The sequence below is a fragment of the Corythoichthys intestinalis genome, chromosome 9 (genome assembly GCF_030265065.1).
Source record: "Corythoichthys intestinalis isolate RoL2023-P3 chromosome 9, ASM3026506v1, whole genome shotgun sequence".
Taxonomy (NCBI): Eukaryota; Metazoa; Chordata; class Actinopteri; order Syngnathiformes; family Syngnathidae; genus Corythoichthys; species Corythoichthys intestinalis.
In genome coordinates this window covers 8575356-8587199 of record NC_080403.1, presented here as the reverse complement: position 1 = coordinate 8587199, position 11844 = coordinate 8575356, and the positions used below count along the sequence as shown (strand labels likewise).

General features: G+C 37.1%; 1 protein-coding gene across 2 annotated transcripts; it reads right to left on the bottom strand.

The window, feature by feature from the left end:
* Positions 1–138: 138 nt before the first annotated feature.
* srsf3a (serine and arginine rich splicing factor 3a) lies at positions 139–7980 on the bottom strand. 2 transcript variants are annotated; one of them, XM_057846038.1, is made up of 7 exons: positions 7851–7980; positions 4703–4740; positions 2702–2912; positions 2473–2607; positions 840–878; positions 677–763; positions 139–571 (listed from the first exon to the last, which is right to left on the bottom strand). In XM_057846038.1, the coding sequence occupies exons 2-7, from the start codon at positions 4707–4709 to the stop codon at positions 544–546; spliced, it is 507 nt and encodes a 168-aa protein (XP_057702021.1). In that variant the 5' UTR covers positions 4710–4740; positions 7851–7980; the 3' UTR covers positions 139–543. The 2 variants fall into 2 exon arrangements, with proteins under 2 accessions (XP_057702021.1, XP_057702022.1); XM_057846039.1 differs by having other exon boundaries at positions 2702–2882.
* Between the last annotated feature and the right edge of the window lie 3864 nt (positions 7981–11844).

The window sequence follows — 11844 nt, the reverse complement described above, 5'->3', positions numbered from 1 at the left end:
TGTTACAGTCACTGATAGCTTCCTGTGTGTGGCTTAGACAAGAGTGAGCAAATAGGAAAAAGAATAGATCTGAAAATGAAGACAAACAACTTTTGACTAGGGAAAAAAATTTATTGATGAAAAAGATCCCCATCAGCCAAGTTGCCAGAGCACAAATTGAAAAAGAGCATCTTGCTTTGAAAATATGACAACGTAAATCAATGACAGATGCTGCTCTAGGTAGGTAAGAGCCCTTTAAAGTCTGTTTTTAACCACCCAAGTAGCCCTCCCTCCACCCCTCTAAAAAACCCAACTGGATAATGAGATGACGAGAAAATTTAAACCAGAATTAAAAAGAAAAAACAAAAAAAAACTGCAACATACCAAGGAAATAATTCTGTATGAATCAAAACACAGGAAAAATGTACTGTATTGTTAACTGACAGTATTGACAGGGTTACTTGGGCACTCCGACCACCACCTTGAGTTGGTAAATAATGTCTAAAGAGAGATTAACTATAAAACTTTTGAATTCCCACACACAGAAGCCATCCTGTCACGTCCTCACTTCCTGTCATTAGAACGGGAGCGGCTGTCGAGGAAAGGGCACAGGGCACAAACAATTGAGCGATTAAGGAACTACATAATATTTCAGCAAGGCTAGATTGCAAAGATGTCAATAACATTTAAAACATACCTTCTTGACCGTGAGAATGATCTTGAGCGTTTACGAGTCTTGTCTCTGGAGAGAGACCGATATCTGCGTCTGTCTCGCGAAAGAGACCTGATGGGGAAATAATAATGGTAAATGAATTTAAAAATTTAAATTGATATGAAATAAACATTTTGGATTAACATACCTGCTGCGACTGCGGCTCAAGCTCCTCCTCCGAGGGGATCTAGAATGTAGACGAAACCAGGAGGGGGGAAATATGTTAAAGTAGGAACAACATGTTTGGGTAGAATGGAAACCTCACAGGACCATCTTGACAGAACTCCCTAATAATGGCTCAATGTGATTTTTTTTTTTTTTAAATTCATGAACCAAAAAGGGCAATGTCAAAGACAATCATGGGCAAGATCAACCCTCAACTGCTGAGCTTGCATGGGAGGTAAACGTTTTAAAATGGGGCGAAAATATTGATCCTGGTGCTAAACCGTCAGACACTATACTATGCAACGTCTCATCATTGTGAAGAATCTTTACTTTAATATGTAACTATATCCACTTACATCTATTTAAGTACATACTTCTTAGGGTGAAGGGACGTGTCAGTTTTAAACCACCACATACATCTATTTAAGTACATACTTAGGGTGAAGGGATGTGTCAGTTTTAAACCACTTGCTTGTTCAAAACAAGTACTGCAATAGACTAAATAAGTATTGATATTTTACATTAAGGGACATATGAGCTAGACGTGAAATTGTATTAACAGAGAAGGAAAAAGGACCAAAGCTGAAAGGTCAACTTAAATGGCCAGCTGCTGAGCCAAAAACCCAACAACAATTATCTGCAGGAAATTTAATACCAAACCAGAAACCTTTCTTAAGTTTTGTCGCTCCACACTGATGCCTTTTAAACTACACCACTGCCAAGTGGAACATGGGAGTTTGGACGTTTTGAAATATAAAAACTCATTACTAGGAAGAGCATGATAAAAGCAACTTACTATTTTTTTGAGGGGGGGTTTGGACAATAAAGAAATGGCGCATGGTAGCCCTGGGAGAGGGAGGTGAAATTGCAGAGGATCTGCCGCATGCTGCAAATGTTGGCGATAAGAAGTTGCTTGTTTGCTGGCTGCAGCGGACGGCTGTAGAGTTTCCCTGTCTTTTGTGGGAAGGGATGTAAGCCAATGGCCGTTCCCGTTGATACTGCGGCGAATAGTACGAGTAATGACGCCGATTGGTTGATAACGTGGGGTGGGCTGCTGTTGATTGGATTAAGGTCGGAGCAGAGGAGGATGCCGTGAACTGCATGCTCAGGAACCATAAGCTTGGTGGAACCTGATGACTGGCGCTGCGCCTGGGTCATGTGACAAAACCAGCCAAGCAGATCGCTGGTCAGCAGTCACATGATGCTGAAAGAGGACTAGTTGACTGACTCAGATGGTGAGAAGCGTGGTGGTGACTCTGCAACGGGGTTCAGTTTATTAATAGATAGAAAACTGAACTCAGCAAAACAAAATTTATACCGACAGAAATGTTTTATAAAGTCATCTATGTATAGGTGTTGTGATTTTTGTTTAGATTTAACAAGTTCTAAGACTGATGTATACAAGTTCCAATGTTGGGTGCAGTGAAAAGCTGCTTTTCTAAATTTTGCACTCCCAAATATACCTTACATAGGAAAATATGCATTATAGCTCTGCTGTTGTTGTTGTCAACAAGTAACATTTCCAAAATCAGTTTGCTGCTTACAGTGTGGGGAAATCGTCCAAGTGTATACACAGAAAATGACACGTTTGAAACAGTGTGGATTTCCAAACATACCTGCGTCTAATTGGAGAGCTTCTGCGTCTGCCCTCATCTCTTGGGTAGCGACTCCAGGAAGGAGGAGGACCGCGGCTTCTCGAGCGCTTTTCCCCAGTGGATAATTCAACACGGACTCGACATCCACACATACTTCTTTTGGGGGAAGAAGAAAAAAAAAAAAAATCTTCTTTAGTATCTTTGAAAATGTTAAAGACATTATGTGTTAACTAGATCAGAAATGCGCTACCTTCCATCCAGTTCTCTCACAGCATCAGAGGCATCTCTTGGATCTTCAAACTCTACAAAAGCAAAGCCTGGCGGGTTTCTGGCCACCCAAACGCTTCTTAGTGGACCGAAGTAGCCAAAAGCAGATTCCAACTCTGTCTTGTTGCCGTTGTTTCCAAGATTCCCGACATAAACTTTGCAGTCTAGGGGACAGTCTCGATTGTAAGAAGGGTCTGTGGGTGGAGCAAAACAAAAAAAAACAAACAAACAAAAAAACAAAAAAGCAAAAAAAAAAAAAAAAAAACCTCTTAAGGGATGCTTCTTCACAGGATTGCGATACATTTGTAAAACACTGAACATTGCCAGTGAAATAACTGCACATGCAACCGCTCTCAAAAATATGAATTTGCTAAAAAAAAAAAAAAATCAGGGTTTTAAAATGTATATTTTTAATTATTTAGCTACTTGGCTGCCATTGACGACAGGCTAAGGTTATGTAAAGGTAACTAATAAAAGTGCACTCTTGTCTGTCCTGCTTGGAAGCATGCAAGACTTGTAAAAGTAATGAATTCTTTCATTCGGAATAGCGAACCGCACGAATGCTATTTTTAGAGCGTGAAGTCGCATCGTAAAGCGGAAGTGGGACATTATAGACATGTCCTCGCATAAAACCATTATATTTCTGCTAGTTTTCTTCGGTAATCTTTCAAAAACGAACATGCCGATCAAACACTGCTGATATGGAACTTGTAGAAACGACAGGACATATGAAGGATCTTTCGTCATACATTTCCCGAAACCAAAGAACTGTGAGGGAAAATGAAGAATGGATCTACTTGCGCAGACGTTTAACACCAGCAGGGTGAAGCCATTCACATTTCATCTTTTGTTGGGGGGGCATGGCCCTTCAGAGGATGAAGAGGTAAGCCATTTTAATATTTTTGTTTTACTTATTTCTTAGCGTGGCGTTTTGCCGTGCTGCTTGTCCGACAATGAATGACATGAAAAAATTAAAATGGTATCCGACTGGCAGTTACCTTTTCTGTTGTAAAAAAAAACTTAAGAGGGAATTGTAAATAAATTATAGAATTAAGAGTTGTTATTAATGAAAAAATTAAAAAGTGTCCGTTGGCTGTCAACGAGTAGCATTTGCGATCGCTACACAAAAATAGCAATTTAATTGCCCAAAAGAATGGTCAGAGACGTAAGACAGCCAGAGGATATATAATAAAGACAGGGCATATTGTGGTGAAGGATACATTGTTGGAACAGGAGCGTCACTGTCAGTGGCGTAAGAAAAAGGTGTCGATAAAAAAAGCTAAGGCTAAGCTTAGGTCGGCTCGTTTCTTTTTTACGTCTTTTTCAGCCCTCGACACTCAAGCCATCGCTTTAAATGAACATTTGCATGTTGTTCCACATCTTTACCAGTGAATTTGGCACCAAGGCCATCATTTTCGGACAGAATTGGTAGGTTTAGCTCTGTAAACATCTCCTTTGTACACTATTTTCATTTATTTACTATTGCGGACAAACTGATGCATGCCCCCCCCCCCTTAGCAACAGTTGCTAACGTTGTGAAAATTAATGAAAGGAAGTGACATGTTTCTAGCGGTATGCCATTCTAGTTTTATGCATGTATTTAAATGTGAAAATTGCTATTCGGATCGCAATATTTGTCATAAAAATTGCAATTTGTTTTGTCAAAATCGTGCAACCCTAAAACGAACTGTTAACATGCATTAGTTAACCATCCTGAGGCGCATAGTTGCTTTGTGAACAATCACAGAGCTGATCCCTGGATATCGTGAAGAGAGCGTGTGAAGTGCTCCTCCCCCCGATGCGGGCGCTCTCACTCATGGCAGCCGTCGAGAGATCACTTACCAATCGCCGATCTCTTAAAATTTATGAAATTGCCGTAGTTCATTCGGTTGCATATTTACTTTTAATCAATAAATATTGGTATAAAAGTAATGTAGCTACAACAATTCATGTTGATGTGTTGCCAAGTAAAAACTTCCCATACCTCCCATTTCAGCAGGTACAAATCAACTGATGAAATACCTGAAACGAGAGAAAGAAAAAAAAAGGTTTTGTAAAGTTCTTGTAAACTTCTTGTATTCAAATAGCTGACTTTCAGTAACAGAGGAAAGTAATCAGAATTGGGCATAAAAGGAGAAGGCCCTTTGATCTCTGTGCAACATTTTGCACCTATTTCATCATACATTAAATAAAGCTCCAGTGTCAGATGACAATACTGGACCGTAAATTTTCTCAACAAAATGAACGAAGAACTCCCGCCAGGAGAACAGGAGTTACAACTAGAGATGCAGGAGTTACAACTAGAGATGCACGATAATATCTGTCACCGATAATTATCGGCCGATAATGGCAATTATGACGTCACACAGATAATCCAGATAAAACGAAATTCAACCGATAATGCAATCCGATAATTATATACTTGATTTAGCCTCCAAATGTGCGCAATCAACAGTTTTGTCCAATTCTGCTAGTTTTAAGGAGGTGTTTTTGCAGTGTAGTAATGTGATATATGTTAGAAATGGCTTACTTTTAAAGGCATTTTTGTGCAACTTGGGTCTTTACTCTCTAAGTAATTGTTGCCAAAAGCTTACCATTACACAACGTCATTGCCATTGTTGAGTTGTTGGAATTTACGACTTGTTCACATTTGATGTGGGAAAAAAATAGCACTAAATTACATTTTTGCACAGTAACATTTGATCTTTGTATACCGTACTTTAAAATTTTACATACATATTTGAATAGAATTATCGGCGTGACATTATCGGTTATCGGGTGGAAGGGGCAGGAAATTATCGGTTATCGATATCGGTTGAAAAATGTATTATTGTGCATCACTAGTTACAACTTTGCGCTGCTGTGCAAGCCATACAATTGAAATCCTTTACAGCTAATATTCAAGTGTGAGGTGCGGTAAGACTGTTGGAGAACAAAGAGTTGTACGTTAAATTAAAAAAAAAAAAAAAAAAAAAAAAAAAAAAAAAAAGGACATGTTGTTGCTTTAAAAAGTATCAGATTTTATTGTAATAAATGTTTTCGTCACAAATTGCAAACTGCAACATCCACTTTTGATGCTTGTCAGCAGCGAATACTTGAGCGCTATACAAACTAGCACTCACGAGTCACTACAATTCATGTTGATGTGTCGGAAACGTTTTAGTTTGTGCAGTCTGGATTTCAGACACGGGCAGTGGAATTCTCAGTTGTCGAAACAGATTTCAGCAATTTGAGTATTTTATTGATTGCCAAAAAGGACAGCTAGTAAAAGGTTACTGAATAGAAATTTCAATTAGGAGTTCGCTCCAATACTGTCAGTTAAACACATTAATAAATGCGTTAACACAAAGAGATGCAATTTTACAAAATCCGTCATCTTCCTGAGCGCTTATCCTCAGGTGGGTCGCAGCGGTACACCCTGAATTAGTTCCTAGCCAATCAAAAGACAAAAGGAAACAGACAACCATTCATGCACACACTTATACCTAAGGACAATTTAGAGCAGTGGTGTCCAAACTATTCCACATTGGGCCGCAGTGGGTGCTGGATTTCTTTCCAACAAGACAAGATGACACCTTTTCACCAATTTGGTGACTTACAAGTTTAATCAGTTGATTGCAGTCAGGTGCTGCTTGCTTTAGCAGAAACTTCATAGGTTAAACTGTCCGTGCTTGATTGGGAAGAACAAAATCCAGGACCCACAGCAGCCCTTGAGGACCGTTTCGGACACCGGTGATTTAGAGAGACAGGGAGAACATGGAAACTCCAAACAGGAAGGCTGGAGCTCAGGCTTGAACCCTTGATCTCAAAACTGTGAGGCTCAAAAATTGACTGTTAATTCCTCTTTACAGCTGTAAAGTTGCCCAACTGTGGCTTATTATGATGCTTAAATTTGAATTGTCTAAGGTAAGCTAAGCACATTAGACCACTCTTGTGCTAGGTGTATTTAGAAGATATATAATTATCTTTGCATTTTTTTAAATTTTCAAAATAATTAATCACCAATTAAATACGAACCGCATGAAATGAATCAATTAACATATTAACACTGGTTTGTTTCTAAATGAATTTTTTCCTTTTTTCGAGTATTTGAACGTTGACAGAATAAACGAGGGCGAGAACGACAGACGTTTTCCACTTTTTACATTATGTTCGTTCAATTTTGAACATTTTTAAACTCTTAATAGAGCACGATGGTTGCCAGCCATTGCCAATAACAGATATACAACTCATTTACAAAGGGGGACTGAATGTGAATGCAGATCTTTCAGTGCCACTGATGGGGCTAGATGTCCAATCCGTTTTGAGTGGAAGTGCCGACTGCCCCAGTCAAACTGGATGGACATCCAGTACGTTTAGACTGGTAGAGCTGCTCAAACTGGATTAGCTCTGCCAATGGCAGCAAATGAGTTACAGGTTAATATTCACTGTTGGAGCCAATGATTACCTCGTGTTTTTTTGTGACTGGGTAGTTCAAAGCTACGTGTTTTGAGCAACGTGCCTTTAAAGATAAAACATCAAATATTTGCTTTTTAAAAAACAGTATGCCTCTTCTTTTGGTAAAGGCAAGCAAAAGTAAAATGCGGACATATTTAACCAGATTGAAGTAAAATACAGAAGAGGAAAAAACGGCACATTACACAGTAAATTAAACATTTGGCGGGCGGCACATACTGCAAGAAAATTGACGTTTTTTGAACGAATAGATAATCGCAGACACTCTTTCGACGCCATTTCCAGACTTCCGATAGGAAAGAAAGGCTGCAATGCCGTCACGTCGAGCTGACGCAGGCTAGCAACGTTTTAAAGTACATCTTACAAAAAATGTTCAGTGTCAATGCAGTGTTCCAACGCCAAAACACAGATGTGAGGATTTACAAAATATCAACACTCTCAAGAAACTCGACATAACTCAGCTAGTACAAGTAAAGCCAGTATTTGCAACCCATCCCCCTCTAATCGAACATGCGAACACGGATGCTAAGATTAGCATCGCAAAGATTTAGCCAACGTTTTTTTTTTAGGCCTATAGCGTATCAACAGACCAAATTCGACGTCTTCGTGACGAAGGCTTCGTCAAGGCTACGGTGCATCTTTTTATATAGTCAAAACTCAATTTTTACTTAACTTACCACAATTGAAGCAGTAGCGTGACTCAAATGTTTCCCGTCGAGTTCAGTTGGTCCACACGACTAGCTTCACTTGTTGGTAGCGCCGTCCGGAAAGGACGGCCTTCTTTTTCTTCTTTGAGTGAGAACCTACTTGGACCACAGCGCCCTCTGTTGTAGTGGAATATACGGTGTTATTGAAGTTTCTCATCCAAGTCACATCACTTTGCGTGAGTGCGAAAAAGGAGAAAAAAGCATAGATTCCAACAAAGTAAGGGAATTGCACTTGAAAATTTTACATAATATATATCCGACTAATGTGTACTTGTCTCGTTTTAAGGATATTGACAACAAATGTACATTTTGTCTGACTGAACCTGAAAGCGTGACTCATTTATTTTATGGTTGCCACATTAGTGTAAAGTTTTGGACGGATCTTCAAAAATATATTTTGAGTCAAACTAAACAAAACATTGACTTGACGGGAAAAATGATCATTACTGTATTTGAATCAAAAGATAAAAAAATATTTACTATGTTAAATCTTTATATATTGTTAGGGAAATTTCATATTCATAAATCTAAATTTCAAAAAGTTAATCCGAACTTTAACGTTTTTTTGGTTGAAGTTGAATCATATTTCACATCACTTAATATGATAGAAAATAAAAAATGCAAGTCTACTATTGAAGCTCATGCAAAATTGTTTAGCATATGATTGGTTTCCTCTTAAAATTTGATTTATTTGTTATTTTTATTTTATTTTAATTATTCTTTTTTTTTTATGTCTTATGATGTATATATGTTGAGAGGGGTATATTCTATGTGAACTAGTTGTTTTGTAATGTTTGGTATATGTATGTTTTGTATTGTTTAATAATAAAAAAAAAAAAAAAGCATAGACTTCATAATCTATTGATATGACACGGGAAACGGGGCCGATTCGTAGGAGGCCTACTTTAAAAAACTTCACATTCAAATATTTACAAAACCAAAGCTGCTACTCACCTAAAACCAAAACAGGCACCTACTTTAGCCATATATGAGTCTCCATAAGCAGCGGGATTAAAAAAAAAAAAAAATCTAAGTCGTTCCCTAATGAAATCCTGATGAATTATTTTTATATAAGTATAATACAATTTTAAATGGCAATAAAACTCTCAGATTTTACAATCGATGCACAAAACTCACCAAATGCAGGGATAATCACCTATATTTTCAGGATCAATAGCAATATTTAACATATCATATAGGTTTTTGACCAAAATAGCAATTTTGTTTTTTTTTTACCAGCTAATAAATCACTTGATTTAACATCGGAAACTTAATACTTGAGGAAAACAGAATCAATAATAAATACGCAAATAGATTATTAATAAATTCTATATAGAATCACAACTTATTATAGAATAGAATAGCACTTTATTATCATTATACACTATATACTGTTTATATACTGTTTGTATACTGTTTAATATACTGTTTAATATACTGAGCTTTTGTGAAAATTCTTGTGAATAAATGCTTAAATCCCCTATTTTTTCATGGCTATGGACGTAAAACAGTCACGTTTCTTGGTTAAAAGCAAAGAAACCGTGCAGTTTGCATTTATTTTACGTATATTGACGAAGTACAATGCTACTATGTTAGCGAATGAGGCTACCGACTGCCTGGCATAAACAGAGCTTTTGTGGCGAAAATTCTTGTGACTAAATGCTTAAATCCATGAACTCTTTATAGATATGGACGTAAAGCAGTCTCAATTCTTGAAAAAAAGTAAACTATGAGGCTAGTCAGTTACGAAAATTAAAAAAAAATCCTGCGAATAAATGCTTCAACCACGCATGCATGGTACGAAAAATATAATATTTACCTTGAATCCTCAAACAAATCATTTCTGAGACAATCCTTCCTGTTTGTGTTCGGTACAGATTTTGTAGTTAAATCCAGTCATAAGTAAATCCAAGCTTAAATCCAACATGAGCATGTGCCGTCTTTGGCTATTACTAAATGAAGCTCGGCTCCATCTAATGAGGCGTCGCGCAAAGAATGACGAAGTGACACGTCAATAGTAATGAAGTCTATGAAAAAAGATTTTCACCATTTTTTATTTATGTTTCAGCAGGTTAAGTTAATTATACGGCAATAACCCTTTAATGGACAATGGTAATTGCAGTGGACATCTATTCAAACGTTATCAATTTCTGAATTCATTCACTGCTAGCCAAGGTCACAGAGAATGTGTTGTTGTAGTTAGAAGAGGGAAACCAATATTGAAAACACCTACTGACTGCAATAGATGACCAATCCATTTCAACTGGGAGGGTCAAAAAACTTTTTTTTTTTTTAAATTGCCCATTGCAAAATACCTGCGGGCATCACTAATATTACCATTAGGTACCAAGGGGCCACTAAATATTGTTCCGTAGGCGACGTTTGCCTATATTAGTGTCATAAAACATTTATGAAAAGTATATTCGTGAATGAGTTAAATGAACACAAACATAACACTAATTAATGCTGATTAACAATAAAACGTTTCCCCTCTAACTATGCAAACAGATTTGCAAAACAGAATTACATTTCATAATCATTTATATATTTTATTTACATTATATAATATGTTTTACAAGTATTTTAAAACCAAATATAACTTTAGTTTGATCGCACATTAAGATACATCTCAACAAATGAGAATACCATGGAAATCAAGTTCAAATGAACTACTTCCATTCGGCTCAATACCAATAGACACATACACACATGCTCACACATATATAGACCCAAAAGTAAATAGACCCATACTCACCTGACCTACCTCATAGAAAGCATTGTAATACTTCTGTTTTTCATATCTATATCATTGTGCAATATACTGTAAATAAGGACGTATGCTTACAAAGATTATGCATGTTTGTATGTACTGTATGTATGTGTGCAGGTGTGTGTGGGTAGGCGTATATGTGCGTGCGTTCCTCCTTCTATCTAGCTGTCTGTCCGTCCGTCCGTCTGTGTATGTATGTCCATCTCTGTCATGTTTCATCAGCTCAGACAACATGATAACCACATCCAAAGGGGGCGCATGCTCTCTAATGGATAACTTGGAACCCAGAGGCAACAATTAGTCCATAATTATCAAATTATTCAGCCCTAAGAAAAGAAATTAAAATGTGTCCAATGATCGATACGTATACACCCCTAGAATATAAGTGCCAAATTTCACTCTGATCTGTCCTCGACTAATGGAAGAGTAGCAATTTTAGTTAGTGACCTGTCCAAGAAAAACAACTGACACAGTATACATACAGGTACAAGTGATACAGTGATCAAGAATAAGAAGCAAGTGAGGTTTTGAGCCCTCCCTCCGGGTGGTCTAAAAATTAAATATACATAAATAGAAACCAATTATTAGACCACATTAGTTTCTTTAGTTTATTGATAATTGTACAGTAAGTGTCTGTATGTTAGAACTGAAGGTGTACGGTATTTGTTGGGCATACGGGTTTAATTTAAGATATCTTGCAATTTCAGATGGGTTTTCCTCATTCTAAAGCAAAATAAAGTTCACTTAATTCCTTACTCCAGTTGCTGTGGCATTGCACTGCCCATGTTTTCCTTTGTCTTTCTGTCACTCTCACGAATTATCGTATACACTTTTGGTAGTGCTTGCAGGCATTAAGATAAACAAAAAATTGAAGAACACACGATGACCTAACATATTATTTTCTATCACTGTGTGTTCTAGGGCTGTCCCAAACGACTAATTTCCTCCCGATTGGTCAGCCGACTATTTTTACAATTAGTCGACTAATCTAAAAATTATTATTATTTAAAAAAAATAATCTAATAATGAAATTTTTGGTAAAGCCTATTAATTCACAAAAAACATTTTGGAACACCTCCATTCTTTATTAACGTATAAATAAATAACATAAATATCAATAATAAATCACAAACAATGAGGTCAAATGCTGCTGGCATTAACCGGTGCAAAAAATAAACTGAAACACTGTGACGT